Genomic DNA, 17,357 nt, shown 5'->3' with positions numbered 1-17,357 from the left:
CTAAAACAAATATATTTCGTTTTAGTGCATTATTCCTCACAAATATAACAACTCAATAAAGTTCTTACCCAAACATTAAATAATACCTCTTATATTGCTGCTACTTGGTTTCGCTGGCTTCTCTCCAACCTTGCAACAATGTATCTGAACCCTTCCATAATCTTGTAGGGACGTTCAGGTGTCAAATAGAAAAATTTTGGGTTGAAGTAGTAACCTATAAAATATATAGATAGAAAAATATCATTTACAATTTCATAAAAAAATGATTTAAAATGAAATATTATAATGATATAAACATATATTTACCAGCATAATGAATTAGACGTCCAAATTTGGTGTTCCACGTCCATTCTATAATCTCAATCACTTTATCAACAAAACTACACTTCTCCTCAATAGCTGATTTCGCTCTTTCGATTCCTTCATAAAGGATGCCCATGGTAGCTTTCTCGTCAGCATCCACCATTCTTAACACCGTGACTAAAGGGGCAGTGGCTTCTACGACATTGGAACATCGAGACTAGAACCTCCTATTTGAGACTATGCCGTCCACTTTTATACCGATACTAGACTTCGAGAGGCAGTGATTTAACCACTCTTCACAGGTAAACAATATCTTTAAGGCACCTTCAGATTCCCGAATGGAGTCCACAGCTAAGTAATCGGTCGCAAAGCGAGTTATGGCAGGCCTGATTATCTCTTTTTTCTTAGAGTGTTCTCTAAACAGAAATAATATTTTAGAGTGGTTGTATATAAATCTCGACACCAACCTTGCTTCCTCTAAAGTCTCCTTCACAATTTTGATCTCACCGTTCTCCTCTTACATAAGATCGATGCTGTGTGCAGTACATGGGGTCCATACTAGATGCTTCCTCTTCTCCATCAACTTGCTGCCCGCAGAAACACATGCACGCGCATTGTCCGTAATAAACTGGACTACATGCTTATCTCTTACCTCCTCCACTATCTGATCATATAGTCGTACATAGAAGTTTGCATTGTTCTTCGTTCTTGATACGTTTTTGCTAGACAAAAAAGCTGTACCTTTTGAGAAATAGACCAGGAAGTTTAAAAACTCATTTTTGCTAACTTTATTCAACCAACCATCACTCATGAGAGTAATGCCTGTCTTTGGCCAACTATGTTTATATTCTTCAATCTACTTTGTAACTTCCTCCACCTCTTCATCTAATATTGGCCCATTGAGCTCATATGCAGTCGGGGGTTTTACCCTGGGATCGGCTCTCTGGATTGCACTGACCATAGGTGGAAAATATGGGTTATTGGCTGCATCAAAGGGAATCCCTTTATCGTAGAACCATTTACCAACATATTTCCCCAACATGTTTCTTGTACCTTTAACCATGCCTTTTAGAGTCATCTGTTATAACTTAGGCTTTGAGAGAAATGGGTCTATACGACTATGACCTATAATACTGGCACTCCTAGATAAGTTAGGAACTATTTCTTCAACGTTTGATTCTTGTTGATACATACTGCCACCAACCCCTCCATATATATTTGAGCTGGGTCCGCCATACATGCTCGACTTGGGCCCGCCATGCATATCTAAGCTGGGCCCGCCATACATGTTTGAGTTAGACCCATCATGCATGTATGAGCTAGACCCACCGGGCATTCTAAACCCACGTTCCCTCTGATATTGTTCATATAAATTCATTCTTGTGGCCATGTTCAGGTCATTATTATATTGCTCTTTTAAGTCATTATTATATTGCTCTTCTGTATCATTCATGCTTGATGGCGTATATAAACTACTATCTTCTCATTCATCCTATGTTTGACAATTTTTTTACCTTTGTTAGTATTAAGAAATGTCGCCATCTGTTTTTTTACATTATTAGGAACACTACTGTATGCAGAAACATCTCCCTTAACCCCTACCAAGTGTTGCTTGAACCTATGTACCCCACTACTTATCACTCTTTGGCAGTAATTACAAATAATTTTGTCTTTTTTGTTGGGATTAAGTCTGACCCCATGTTGTCATGCAAGGTCTTCTGCAGATCCTGTCATGATTCAACTGTTTTAATATGTAAAAAGTTAAAAATTAACCTGATAGTTCAACAAGAAAAATAATCACCATGTGTAGTGATAATATGTTGGGGTAGTTCATGTAGTTATATTTGTTGTTATTTGTTATTACAAAATACTTCTATTGACAATAATATTTTCGTACATATAAATTACAAACATACAGGATAATGTAATACAAAATGCAAGCTCTAAACATGGCTACAACTCAATTATCAAGAACATATATTTTTTGCATTAAAAAATTAATAATAAAATTGAAAAAATGCAGGATAATATAATTGTCATATATGCCACAATTTTTTTACAATGATATTCACTTTAATTCCTCACGATAATACAATTTAACAACATGTATTTTTTGCGTTCAAAATTTTAAAAATTGAAAATACATTTTTAATGCAAAACTACATTAAAAATATAATACAGTTTTGCATTAGAATTTAGAAATATAATAACATGTATGTTTTTTGCATAAATATTCTATCAACATGCAATTTTTTCGACAAAAGCTTTAACAATAAAAATTAAAAATATGGTTTAGTACCTCATGATAATCAAAACCAGGTCACTATTTTCACATCTTTTAGAAAAATCACGAGTTTTAAAAAAAAAATCGATCATGTACTTAAAAAAAAAACAAATAAAAACACTTCTTCACAAAGCCACCTAACAGCAGTCATTCCAACTAAAAAATTCATTAACAACAAATTAAAAAAATACAGTTTTGCATTAAAAATATAATGACATGCATTTTTTTGCATAAATAATCTACCAACATACAATTTTTTCAACATAAACTTTGACAATAAAAATTAAAAATATGGTTTAATACCTCATGATAATCAAAACCTTGTCACGATTTTCACATCTTTTCAAAAAATCATCATTTTCAAAAAATTCGATTATGGATTACAAAAAATTCGATCATGGATTACAAAAAAAAACAACAAATTTTCAAAAAATTTGATTATGGATTACAAAAAAAAAAAAAAAAACAATAAATTCGATCATGGATTACAAAAAAAAAAGAAAACTAATTTTAAAAAAATTCGATCATGGATTATAAAAAAGAACAAAAAATTCCATCATGGATTACAAAAAAAAAAAAAAAAAAAAAAAAAAAAAAAAATTGTTCTTCACAGTGCCGCTTTACATCAGCCATTTTAACTCAAAAATCCACCTCCAAGCGAATAAATTACATCCAATTGAGTACATTTTTTGATAAACAACAATATAAGGAATCAAAACCCTAAATTATGAACACATTATCATCAATAAATCAAATCAAATCGATTAAATTGAGCAAAAAAAAAAAAACGCAGTTCTTTACAGACAACAGTCATTGAATTTAAAAAATGAAACTCAAGTTGAATAAATCAGATCAAATTGAATACATCTGATTATAAATAATACTATAACGATTAAAAACCCTAGAAATCTAACACATTATTTGTAATATATCGTGAACAAAAAATCGAAAGGCGGAAAAAAAAAAAAAAAAAACAACAGAAATTTTATTCACATACATCACTGTGTTCATCTAAAACATCAGGCTGTAATTGAGCAAATTAAAAAAATGAATATGTTAAATGATAAAAGACATAATAAAGATTAAAAACCCTACAAATGTAACTCATTATTTTCAAAATATACAGTGAAATTGATCATATGGTGGAAAAAAAAAAAAAAAACCCAAAGTTCTTACCTGGTTTTGTGAACCCGAGCTTTCAATCTCCAAATTACTCTGTTTTTCTCAACGATTATCACAAATTCGTAACAGAATTTTTTGATGAACAACTTTACGATCAAAATGCCTACAAATTTTCACAGATTCAGGCCCTATTTGGCAACTTTCATGATCCAAAACGTAACTTTCATGATTAAAAAACAATAAATTTCTTCACCATTTAATCAATGAAAAGGCTGAAAAAAGCTGCATAAAGCCTGCATATTCGATCACATGGCAAAAAAAACAAGAAAAATGACAAAAAAATGACAAATTTTGAAGAATCCCGTAAAGAACACTGTGCCGCCCGTGTTCTTCACGGGACTCGCCGATTTCGTACAGTGAATCGGTGAGTCACTGTACAGAATCGCTTGGTTCTCTCTGGAACCGGGCGATTCCGTGTAATTTGCCTGAATCGGCACATCCAGTGCCGATTCCCGAGTCGAACCGGGCGAGTCCGGTTCGACCCGGTATTTTTTAAATCACTGGTTCAAATAGTGTGTTGAATGAACGGTTCTTCGGAGGCTCGGGTTAGTTTTTGCTAAAGTTCGATTTATGATGCTACTGCAACAGCGTGGATCTCCCTTGTTGTGAATCAAAAATTTGTTTGCTGCATAAGTATCCGAATCTATTGTAGAGCTAATTTATTATGGAAAATTGTTTCATGGCTGGACCTCATTTCTACATATGCTGTCCAAAAGCTTCTATCTTGAAGATGAGTGCAAGTAGATGTTTCATCTAAGAACAAGATAAACTAACGGTCCAAATGTTTTTTTACTATAACTATTATTTTCAGTTTTTAAAATTTATTTATTTTTTCATATTCAAAATCTCTATGTTAGAGATTACATGTTCTTAAAATTATGGCCTAAAATCCATCTTAAAAATAGATTTATTAAGAAGTTGGCATTTCTACATATGCGGGCTTGGTAGCATAGAGACCCGGTCCATTTATTATAGCAAGAAGATTAATTGACTCACTCTCTTTGTTTTATTTTGAACCTCAACTTTTTTTGGGTTGTTTGTAATAAGCAAAAGTACATGAACAGATTATCTTTGGATAGTTATTTTTTATTATATAAAAAGTTCATATAAGGTGTCAACCTTATAATAAATTAAGGGGTAAGTTCATTGTGTTGAAAATATAATATTATTACATTATGATACAATATAATAAATTAATGGGTAATTTCTTTTGAAGTTTGTGCTTGATCAATGGAGTAATGGTAGCCACCCAATTTCACGTATAATGACCAAAATTAATGCGACCACTTTGTACTAAAAGTGGATGGTTTCATTTTATACTTTCTCTAATTATAATATAGAGTAATGATCCTATGAGATCCTCTCATACCTGTATATGTAGGACCTTAAAGGATCACCATTAATTTTGGCACAGATCTCTAGAAAAATTATTATGGGTGTGTTAAATTTAATGGTGATTCTTTGAAGTCCTACACACATGGGGGTGGGAGGGTTTCATATGATCATTACTTTATAGTATATATTATATTATATTATGTTTCATGTGAGCAAGCTTACCTCACCGAAATTTCGGTCTTCTCAATAGAGAGGCAATGAGTGTGTACTAAACTTTAGGTGAACCCCGCAGCATGCCTTTTTAATCTCTCGTGCGACACACCTATAAAAAAAGATTTATGAATAGAAAATTTTGTTTTTCTAAATAAATAAAAAATTATATTATTTGCATTTTTGCAAATAAAATTTATTATAAGGAAAAAGTTTATATAGAGCTGAGGCTCTAAACAATCAAATTAGAGCTCATCTCAAAAATTTCACTAAGAAAAGCTATTTTGATGCCCAATATCCTCAAATTGACCATCTTAACATCAAATTTCACTAGAAAAGGCTATTTTGATGCCCAATATCCTCAAATTGATCATTTTGACATCAAGATGCATGGACATGAGAAAAAAAATTGTGAAAATACTGCATCTTGTAATGCATTTTTGGACCGTCAATTTTCAAGATTTTCAAGTTTTCATACATTGGCTGGATCTACACTATTTTTGAAGCTTTAAATTTTATAATTAAGAATAAATATATATTTTAAGGCTATAGCAAAAATTTCCAGTATTGCAGCCGCATTGAGGAGCTTTTGCAGAAGGAAGGCAGTGAGAGTGCTCAATTTTGGATTCAATGTCGAACACGATGGACTTGGCCTCAGTCGGCCACTTAGACAAAGAATTTGGTGGGAACCTGAAACAAGCGACTAATGGGGATGGGCAGATTGAGAGAGCTGTGAGAGATCACTTGGGGCTGATAATGTCTTTGGATGGCAATGAGGATGCCATTGAGGAAGGCCTTGAAGCAAAGGACATACTCGAGTACATTCAAGGAGATGAAAAGAAAGGACGATAGACTTCCCTTCAGATTGAGCAGCAGCATCATGTCGACGAAATTGTGGCTCTCAAGTTCGGGTAGGTTGTCCGGCCATAGTGGTCAAGGACACAGAGGAGCGCACGACTTTTGCGGCGCTCCATGGGTTGGAGGTGCAGATGGCCATGCTTGGGAGTGAAATGCTCTGTGGTGCTCAATCAGGCATTCCAGGACTTTGTAAATGCAATGACGTTCCCTGTTCCTCCACCTCCTCTCGGTACAAGCTGATCTTGGCATTCCTGATATCCGACGTCCATTGCTTCTCTGATTGTCCCCTTCCATCCATATTTGTTTCATGTTCACAGTCCATATTTGTTTCACTGTGTACTGTTTAGAGCTTGAGAGGATTTACTGCAAAGTATTGGCCCTTGAAAGCACAAAACAAAACTCAGATGAATGTTGCGATTTTGAGATCATAAGAGAGAGTAATAAAAATATAATTACAAATGGAGAACAAGGGAGGATAGAGAGGAAAAAGATAATGGTTGGCTTGTTTGCTCTAAGGGAGTCTGCAAACCAGTGTCAAACTATTTGATAGTAGGCTTGCTTGACTTTCATATATAAGTATGCATATGTTGCCTTCTTCCTGCCAAAATGCCATTAAAGCAATAGTGGATCTACGAACAATTATTGTTAGGGGTTAAATGGATGGTTTAGATAATGTATTATAATAGAAACTTTTTTCAGGGCTTGAAATCCTAATTTTTTCACAACCATAATGGTCAAGGCCGAGTTGATCGATTTGAAAGTTTTTTGAAGCTAGACCTGCAATTTTTGGTGAGTTTTGAGGTGAGGCGTTCCTTATTTTCATAAAGCCACAACGCTATCAAAACATTTTCCTAAAAATAAAAGAAAAAGAAGAAAAAAATAACGCCCGTGAATGCTTTGAAAGAGTAATTTGATCTTCCATTGTCTCTCCTTGAGAAAATCACCTCGGCCAAGGTAATTGGCCCTTGGTTGACGCGCGTAACTCAGCCAAGTTTGAGTAGACTAGGCAGAGTCATGTACAACCAAGTAAAATAAAAAGAGTGAAAATTTTTTAAAAAATCCAAAAAATAGTTACAAATAAAATTATTAAAAAAATTAATAGAACAGGCAAAGAACCTCAAGAGCTCACTTGAACTAGGGGAGAGCGAAGCGGAACAACCACGAGTACGACCAAAGGGTAAAGTTTCTTACTACCCCATAGAGGTAAAGAGTCGTGTAGGGAAGTAAGGGTAAATGATATGATTCAAAATTTTATAATAATTGATTTGATGAAGTCTCCTATTTTGTCTATAGGAAAAGAGAATGATATAGCAGGTTCAGGATTGATCCCTAATAATGGATCAGATTGCATCAACTTGCTTTCGTACTTTCTCAGTGGTGACTCTTTTCATAGCGTAGGCTCAGCTCCACTCGTTGGTCTGACCTTCATTACTTCTAAGCAATAGTATAGATAAAGTCTTTCTGCGACTGAGAAAGCCAACGGTTAGCATAAAGGTTCAAGACTTAAACCGAGAAAGTGAGCGAAGCAAAAGTGCGGAGCTACTCAGTTTCGCAAGCCTTTGTCAGTCAGCTAAGTAAAGCGAACAGTCCCCTGCGAATCTGATGAGCATGCTGCAAAAAAAAAAAGGATGGTCCCTTTATTTCATTCTTTCAGGAACGAAACAGTAACATGGTGAACCTCTCCTTGCTATATGGCCTCTTATTAATTTCATTCTTTCAGTGACCACCCCCATCATCATCATCATGGTGAACCTCTCCTTGTTATCGGGATGAGGTAGATGCCTCCTCGCTGGGAGGCGAATGGAAATGGAGTTTCCTCAGGTCCTACACTTCTCTTTAAACTTCCGTGCTTGGTGGATAAGAAGCGAACAAAGTTACGCTTGTTAGTTGTGTTGTTCTGGTCAGATTGGAGCAACATGACAACATATTACCCATCCTGGGGGACAAGGGGCAGAACTACCTCTCGATCTACTGATTGAGTTTTCGACCGTTTTGGTGATCGACATGTATTTAAAAAAAAAAAAAGTATATATATATATATATATATATATATATATTAAAATATATATATATATATATATATATATGTATATATCCTAAAAATAAAAAATTTGATTCGTAATACATTTTTTAATATTCTTTATATTTTAGTAAAGATTAGAATTTGTTTTGATCATTAATACTCACTTTTACATTTTCTTATTTTTTTCAGAAAATTTTAAAAATACCACTAGGCATCTTTAAAAGTTATTTTTTTCATTAATTTTCAACTTCATTTTAGTGTGTTTTGTTTTAATCATTCTTTACATGTTTTTCATATTTTAATAGCTTTTTTTGTATCTTTTTTATTTTTTCCAACAATTTTTTGACCGCTCTAAGACTTGTCCGGTTAGAATGGTTATATCCGCTGATTTACTTCAAGGGCTGGATGCATAAGGTAGTAGACCTACGAGCACGGAAGAACGTGGGTACCACTTCATTAGAATAAAATTTGAGTTAGTGAAAAAATTATTTTTTATATTGAATATTTCAAAAAAAAAATTGAAAAAAGAGAAATCATCTTAAAACTAACAAAATCATCTAAAACATATTCTAACCAATATTCGATTTTTTTAATTTTGAATTTCTTTGTTTTTTTTATAGTTTTTAGGAGGCAATTGGAGCTCAATGGGTTGGGCACCTAGGGCAAGGTTGAGTGCACTGGTGGAGTATAAAAATGGCTCTCTCTCTCTATTGAAGATGTATCATTGTTTGGGCACAACGTCCAAACTAAAATTTCTCGAATATTTGATAATACTTTTATGTATAAGATTTCACATCTAACGACACAAAATGAATGTAACCTCCTTGTTCCAAAAAAATAAATGATCTCGTAGCATCCAAAGCCTTTCTATATTATTTTTATACATATTCCTTTCTCAACCCAACAAGTTTCATTTCCTTAACTTAGACTTATGGTTTAATTTAGGATGGGTTTCTATTAGTTGGCGGACATATATGCAGGGCTCATATAAACCTATATTGAAAATAAATTTTAAGGAAAATATTTTTTTATTTTCTATTATTTACTTCTATTTCTCATTAAACCCAAAGTTTGAAAATGTTACTTATAGCATAAATTCTTCATTTTTTCTATCTTGCAATCCCTATACCTTTTTTATCATTAAATTTTGACCCACACAAATACTAAAATGATACATATCTCTCAAAGCACTCTCTCTCTCAATACTCCATTTCTCTCTCTAAAATCTCCCTCTCTCAAACTTCCATTTCTCTCTCTCTCTAATACGATACCCAAAGTACAGGGACCCACTCTACATTGTCTCTTTCTCCTCTCTCTCAACAATAGATATAATATGGTTAGAAGCCATTTTGCTAAACAAGATTTAAATAAAAACTGTGCGAATGACCTACATTGTTGGAGCAAACTGTGGGCAATACATTTTTCACTGTTGTATCATCTTTTTCTCTTTACTCCTCCTCTATCTCTGGGTATTTCTAAAGGAAAAACAATGTGCTGTTTTTGAATGGCGCGATAAATTGCAGAGGCCTAGTGAAGGATAATTGGGTTTCTGAATTTCATGTTTCTCTTAAGTTCTCTTTGTTATTTCTAGAGAGAGAAAGTGATTATTTCTAGAGAGAGAAAGAGGTTGGTGTGGAGCTGTTTTAGAGAGAGAAAAGGAGAGGTTTTAGAGAGAAGGGTAAATGGGTGTTTGAATTTCTTGTTTTTTTTCAAGTTGTATGGGTTACTTTTTGAGGGATGAGAGGAGAGAGAATAGTTTTTGTTTAGTTGCTGTATTTTTGTAATTGGATAGGGTTTCAGAGTATCCAAAAATGGCTTTTGCTTCAATCCTCCGTCCACCCCAAGAAGAATGAGGTTCTCTCTATATCTCTCCACAATCATTTCTCCATCTTCAAACTCGGGCCATCTCTCTCTCTCTACAAATTGGGCCATCTCTTTCTCTCTTTACAAATCTTTTATGCATGGTGAAATCATTGTGGCTTCTCTCTCGTGTTTTGCACAGGTTTATCGGTCAGCAAAACTAGAGCAGTGGACTCATGAAAGACCTGAATGGTAGAGGTTGCACACAGAAGACCTGAAGGATGCAGATGAAGAGATGTCAAAGAGATTTATTACCTCCCAAACACATTCTCCTATATCTGTATATGAATGCTAGTTGATCAAGAATACGTAAGAAAAGCACTTCGAATTGTTGATTCATAGCCAGTTGAGAGTTATCAGTATTTATCAAATCTGTTCTTATCTAACGAAACGCTATTGGATCAAATGGTAAAGACATTGTTGAGAAAGAGATGGTTTTTCTCGATTGAAATGAAACGTTTGATTCATGTAATAGGAGAAAGATTTCCCATACCTTAGGCGGACCTACCCGATGGATTTTAGACAGAAAAAAAAAACTAAAACTATAGAGATGGATGGATTGCAGAGAGAGAAATGGAGGTCTAAGATAGAGATAATGATTTTAGAGGGAGTAGTTTTATTTTTAGTGAGAGATGAGATAATGAAGATTCAAAAAGAGTTAACTTTGGGAACTAAAGAGAGAAATGGAGTGTTGAGAGAGTGTGTTTTGAGAGATAAGTATCATTTTAATATTTATGTGGGTAAAAAATTAATGATAAAAAAGATATAGAAGTTGCGAGATAAAAAAAATGAAAATTTTATGATAAAAGTAACATTTTTAAACCTTGACTTTGATAGGAAGTAGAAGTAAAAATAAAGGTAAGGAGATATTTTTCTTAAATTTTAATCTAAAATTTTAGGGATTTATCGTAGGGGATCGTAATATAGAATATTTTTTTTGATATTTAAAATATAATATTTTTATATAAAATTTCAACATTTTAGCCTTAAATTTTTTGCAACGTCGAGTTCGACATTTTATCGTTCTTTTTTTTTGTTTTTTCCCTCAACCCAACCAGTTTCATTTGTTTGCTACAAGCTTCCGAGTCGAGGAAGCTTATTGCTTTCTCTACCAGGGAAGAAGACCCCGGGGAGCAGAGCTCTTCCACGCACACTCTCTCTCTAACTTTCAAATCTAGAGAGAGAGCGAGCTCCAATGGCGCGTGTTAATTTGCAGGTTAGCTCGAAGGCGCAGCTGAAGCAGGTGGAGAAGATGAAGAAGAAAGCAAAGTCCGGTGGTTTCGAGTCCATGGGCCTCAGCCTTAATGTTTTCAGAGGGGTGAAGCGGAAGGGTTACAGGGTTCCAACCCCTATTCAGAGGAAGGCCATGCCCCTCATTCTTGCGGGTGCTGATGTGGTCGGCATGGCCAGGACTGGTTCAGGAAAGACCGCTGCTTTCTTGGTCCCCATGCTGGAGAGATTGAAGGAGCATGTTCCTCAGACTGGGGTTCGTGCCCTAGTTCTATCACCGACCAGAGACCTGGCTCTTCAGACCTTCAAGTTTACCAAGGAGCTAGGGAGATATATGGGTTTGTTTCTTACTCTACTTCTGTTCTTCTCTATGAGTTCAAATGGATATTTTTCTTCCCCTTTGATTATTATTTTTTAATGGTAAATATATTTCATTTGTTATTTAAAAAGAATAAATGATATACAACATTTACTGGATTTCTACAAAATCCATCAGAGTGCACCCAACTCGAAAAGAATCAAAACTAAGTATGTTCATCTGCACAATTGTACACAGAACACTGTAACTATCAGCTCTTTCTATGGTCTCCTTTTCCTTGGCCAAAACATCGGCCTCAAGTATATATATAGATGCCCTATATTTCTTCAAACACAATATGTGAACACCGTCGATACTTTTTCTGTTTGCCCAGCCGATCTGATAGCATGGCTCTGTCTTGGACTCCTAATTCCGAAGATCCAGTAGCAGATCGTATAATTCTACTTCCTTCAGATTGTAACTTTAGTTACAGCCACAGAGGGCAGAAACCATTCCATTGCCTTACTGGTTATTTTTTGTTTGATGAAGGCCTTACTGGTTGTTGATAGTTCTGAATACGCATGTTGGTGCCATTGGTTCTCAAAATCTTCCAGATGATTGTCCTTGAACTCTTTTCTAAGAAATAATTAATGTCCTGAGGTTTCTGTTGGCCCTATCAACATTTTTAAGGCCTCTTTTGTTCCTCTTTAACCATGTTAACCATAGCACTGTGAGGATAGTCAGCTGCCACAGTATCAATCATTTTTTCAGCAACAAGGGGATAAACAACAGTGTACCATTGATGATCAGTTTACACATGCAAAACTGAACTACTTTAATGAAAGGGCCCACATTACAGTAACCCAGTTGCAATGTAGAAATAGGTGGTTGACTGTTTCTCTAATTCTTTTTTGAACATTAGAAATCTATTAGGTATGGTCAGTTTGTTGTTTGTCAAAGGTCAACAGTCAGCTCTCTATCGAGGATAATAAGCAATGCAAAGGCTTGGTTCTTGACAGGCCCTTGGATACTCCATACTATGTTTACAGCATTGCTCTCCTCTGAACACATGGTTAAGGGCCAGCACATTGATTCGATTGAAAATTCTCCCTTGGAATCTGGGGGCGATATGATCTAATCTTCTCTGTCAGACCTGAATAAGTAATGTCCTAATCTTTCTTCTTATTTAACTACTGATATCTCGTTGTGTGCCCCAAAGTATTCTATAAGATGTTACTCTGTTCTTTAATTGAGTTGTATTTCATGCCATGTTCGCCTCCCAACTTCTTTTTACCCATAGTTACTGTTAGTTGTTTATGGGTTCGTCTCTCTCTAATTAGTTCTAATATGTCTTTACTGCCTATCACCCCAATACTTCTTGAGCATGGATACCAAGAAGGAATCCTATATGACCTTGTATCTATCATTGCTGGGTGTTATTTACCATTTATTCCAGGTGTTCACTTCTAGATGAAGTGAATTTTTATTGTGATCGATGAAGGGAAAATTGTGTCAATGTTCAAGTTGGTGGACTGAGTTTTAATCGACTGTCTTTAAGCACAAGTTTGTTTCCTGCTCAAAATGGAAGATGGGAAAAACTCCAATTATGTGCTTTCTCCAAATCCACTGTGCACACCAGCCTTGGGATTTTTTTGTTAACCACCACCAGCCATAGAAATTTTCATTTGACTCTAGTGGAACCTAATGTCAATGAGCCACCCATATGCATCTCACTTTCACGAAGCTCCCTTGAATTTAGTAGAATAAGCACAACGTCATCTGTCTGGTTCTCATGGAGAAAATCTGCTGACTCTTCCCCTAACCAATGGGTACAAAACTACCTGCCTTTCACCCCTCCAGTTAGGGGACTGGCATCCAAAGTGTAGGATCAAACTTTATTGCAAACATGGAAAAAGCTCATAACCATGTTGCCAGAGTTCTGTTGGATACAAGTTGAGAAGGTTAGGTTTTGCGGATAGATTGATTCACTGAATGATCGTGCGTGTTTTTTTCTACTCCTGATTTTCATTAGTTCTTAATGCCTTCCCATAAAGAAGTTTATAGATTTTGGAGAGGATTGTGCTGGGAGGAGCTTCTCTGCCTCTCTTGTCGTCTGTCATGGTAGAATATTTGGTGTCTCAATGAAGGGGCAAAGCTTTGTTGGATTGAGGGCTTTCCCCCATCCTTGGTATGGAAAGGACTTACATTCGCAATGTTTAGATGACTCCATCATGATTTGAGGTCCTCTTCTGGAGCACTCTCTACCTTGATTTTTATACTGATACGCATTGTGAGGGCGTTGGTTCAAGAGGGCAATTTGTCCAAAACAAAGTCCATTGCCATTGGAAAGATAAAATGGTTACAAGGATTAGTCTAGGGCTATGGGAGGAATTATTGATTATTGATCCACCTCATATTTTGGATTCCTCTTTATTACTGTGCCCCTTAGAAACAAGTTTGAGACACTGTGATGAAGAGAATCACAAGGCTAGTAGGTCCTATCAAACTTGTTAGGTTCACATTGGCTGTTATCCTGATTCGCTACATTTTTTTGTTGGGTATGCTAAGATGTCTACTAACAAGTTGCTATATCCAAAGGGACTTTCTGTGGAGCCTTGGGACAACATGACTCTTTCTACTGATAGAATTAATCCAATTCAGTGGAAAAAGTGTTATTGAGACAAGGATTCAAAGGATTTGGGTATTCACATTTTAGAGTTCTTGATGTTTTTTTTTTTTTTTTTTAAAGGATCTAGCAGTTGAGATCAAATGTTATGTATGATACTGAAATTTGGGATGGTAAATGGAAAATAAGAGGCCGTATTTTTGGAGCTTGCTTTCTATTAGTGAGCATGTAGTGATCTTCGGGGTAAGTGATTGAATAGTCATTAGGACGGATTGTAGGTAGCATATTCTGCTTGACAGATGTTTTGGATAATCCCTCTAGGAGGTTCTCCTAAGGATGTGAATTTTGGCTAGATGCTTAGATTGTTTGGGTTGTTGACTTCACTTGCGTCCTTGGGGAAAAATCATGTGGATGCTTTCTGTTAGAGGTGAGCTAATGGAAGGGGAGTTGGAAGAGATGATGTCTTTTCTTGGGCACTTGGTAAGATATTGGCGTAGGTTTGGAAGTTTTCAGGCTTTTCTTTGTCTTGTTACTGTATAGAATTGTATCATTTTTAAGGAAGATGGAATGGTGCTTACGGAGCTGTAAAACAGAACTAGTCTTCTTCATCTTTAGTTTTGGAGAAAAAATAATGATAGAAGAAAGGTTTTGGCAGAAAGAAATGTTGCTTAATGAACCATATGATGGACAGAACATAGCCTCTCAGATTTTTCAGTTTTATTGACATGCATTGCACACATTTATTAATGGACCCTGTCAATGTCTTCTCTTATTTGGGTTTTCATTGGTTTTCCTTGGGTTTTGAATTTTTTTGTGGGATATCTATCCTAGAAACTGTAAAACCTGTTTTGTGGCCTATTGAACAGACAAAATTTTGCCTCATAGTATAGATCTATGACTTTTCTTTACTACAATTTTAAACTAAAATTAAATTGAATACTGAACCACTTATTAAGGCTTGTGTTTTTGTCTTAAGCAGATATTCGTGCAAGCTTATTGGTTGGGGGGGATAGCATGGAAAGCCAGTTTGAAGAACTGGCCCAAAATCCTGATGTTATAATTGCAACTCCTGGTCGACTTATGCATCATCTGGCAGAGATTGATGATATGTCCTTGCGCACTGTAGAATATGTTGTATTTGATGAAGCCGATTGTCTGTTTGGGATGGGTTTTGCAGAACAGTTGCACAAGATACTTTCTCAGCTGAGTGAGACTCGCCAAACTTTACTCTTCAGTGCCACTTTACCGAGTGCACTTGCCGAATTTGCAAAGGCTGGTTTACGTGATCCCCAACTCGTACGCCTTGATCTTGAAACTAAGATTAGTCCTGATCTCAAGATCACCTTTTTCACATCACGCCAGGAAGAAAAGTATGCTGCTTTGCTGCATTTAGTGAGGGAGCAAATCAGTTCTGACCAACAAACACTAATATTTGTTTCAACGAAGCATCATGTAGAGTTTCTCAATGGTATTTTCAAAGCGGATGGTATAGAACCATCTGTTGTTTATGGTGATATGGATCAAGATGCTCGCAAAATGCACCTTTCGAGGTTTAGGTCAAGAAAAACTATGTTTTTAATTGTTACTGATGTTGCTGCAAGAGGCCTCGACATTCCATTGCTTGATAATGTTGTGAACTGGGACTTTCCTCCCAAACCTAAGATATTTGTCCATAGAGTTGGGCGAGCTGCTCGTGCTGGTCGCACAGGTACTGCATACTCCTTTGTTACATCAGAAGATATGCCTTACCTCTTAGATCTTCATCTCTTTCTTTCAAAGCCTTTAAGACCTGCTCCTACAGAAGAGGAAGTCGTCAAAGACATGAATGGGGTTTTGTCAAAAATAGATCAGGCACTTCAAAACGGGGAAACAGTTTATGGCCGTTTTCCCCAGACAACCCTAGATCTTGTTTCTGATAGGGTTCGAGAAATTGTTGATGGGTCCTCGGAACTGATTGCATTAAGAAAAACTTGTACAAATGCTTTTAGCTTGTATTCAAAGACAAAGCCTTCACCATCTAGGGAATCTATTAGGAGAGCAAAAGATTTACCTCGTGAAGGAGTGCATCCTATATTTATGAATGAACTGGGATGTAGTGAGCTAAATGCACTGGCCTTTTCAGAAAGTTTGAAAGCTTTTAGGTTAGTTTTGTGATCTGTTTTCATATTTTCTATGTTTTGTAATTTTTCGTTGACTTGAGATGCTTTTCCTCTTATTTCTATCTTTACAATATTTTATTAACCCTGGTTATGGTGCTGTGTTTTTTTCTTTTCTTTTACTTTTTGCTAAAATGCTTGAGAGTTTTTTTGACTAATACTTTCATCTATTTGTCTTCTATCACCAATTGGATATGGATTAGACCAAAACAGACCATATTGGAGGCAGAAGGAGAAGCTGCCAAAGCGAAGGGACAAGTAACTTCATGACCTTGGTTGCTCAATACGCCTATTATTCATTTGACACTTCTTCAGTCTGATTTGGTGTTCAATGCACATATATAATATGCACACATAGTCACATACAGAAACACGTAGAAAATAGCTATTGGATTTTGATTAATACGCCTATTATTCATTTGACACTTCTTCAGTCTGATTTGGTGTTCAGTGCACATATATAATATGCATACTACACATACAGAAACATGTAGAAAATAGCTATCGGATTTTGATTAGGTTTTACTTTTTAGCTTGCATATCTTCCTTTTATATTATTTTGACACAGAGTTGAGAAACTTCTTTCAATTTGTCTTTCCTATCAAAGTTACATTCACTAGGTACGAGACTGGAACATAATTTCATTTGCATGTTTAAATGTTGATTTGCACCAAGTAGCATCTCCACTTCAAATTTCAGGATGAGTCAGCTGTTTGCCATTGCTAAGGAAAACAAGAAGAGTGTGAACATTAAAGCAGGAGAAATGTGTTACTTGGTAGTGAGCGTAACTAGAAATTGTCATACTTAGCTTATACAAACAAATATATGCATATTCTAGAGGACTTGTATCATTCAGGACATAACTTTTTATTGCAGATCTTAGTATCGTACATGATAACTCCTAACCTGTGGTTTGTATCCCATAACAATATGGAACTCCTTGTCTCAAACATAGGTGAATTCCTTGTGTACCAATCAAACATACATATAGA

The 17,357-nt window shown here is 35.5% G+C and overlaps 1 protein-coding gene across 2 annotated transcripts in view; it reads left to right on the top strand.

Annotated features, from left to right (window-relative positions):
• The first annotated feature begins 10,982 nt into the window (after positions 1–10,982).
• Positions 10,983–17,357, top strand: part of LOC18436944 (putative DEAD-box ATP-dependent RNA helicase 29) — a 32,081-nt gene continuing 25,706 nt past the window's right edge. The window contains exons 1-3 of one of the 2 annotated variants that reach the window (XM_006847164.4): positions 10,983–11,623; positions 15,189–16,350; positions 16,569–16,623. In XM_006847164.4, the coding sequence (XP_006847227.2) occupies positions 11,251–11,623; positions 15,189–16,350; positions 16,569–16,623 (1,590 nt within the window). In that variant the 5' untranslated portion in view covers positions 10,983–11,250. Of the gene's footprint in view, positions 11,624–15,188; positions 16,351–16,568; positions 16,624–17,357 lie in introns of those variants that run through there. The other variant, XM_088850763.1, reaches the window with a different exon arrangement.

This window comes from Amborella trichopoda, chromosome 11 (genome assembly GCF_054954075.1).
Source record: "Amborella trichopoda isolate Santa Cruz 75 chromosome 11, AtrichopodaSantaCruz75HAP2 v2.0, whole genome shotgun sequence".
Taxonomy (NCBI): Eukaryota; Viridiplantae; Streptophyta; class Magnoliopsida; order Amborellales; family Amborellaceae; genus Amborella; species Amborella trichopoda.
Note: the sequence above shows the minus strand (reverse complement) of the source record. Positions and strands in the feature narration are given on the sequence as shown.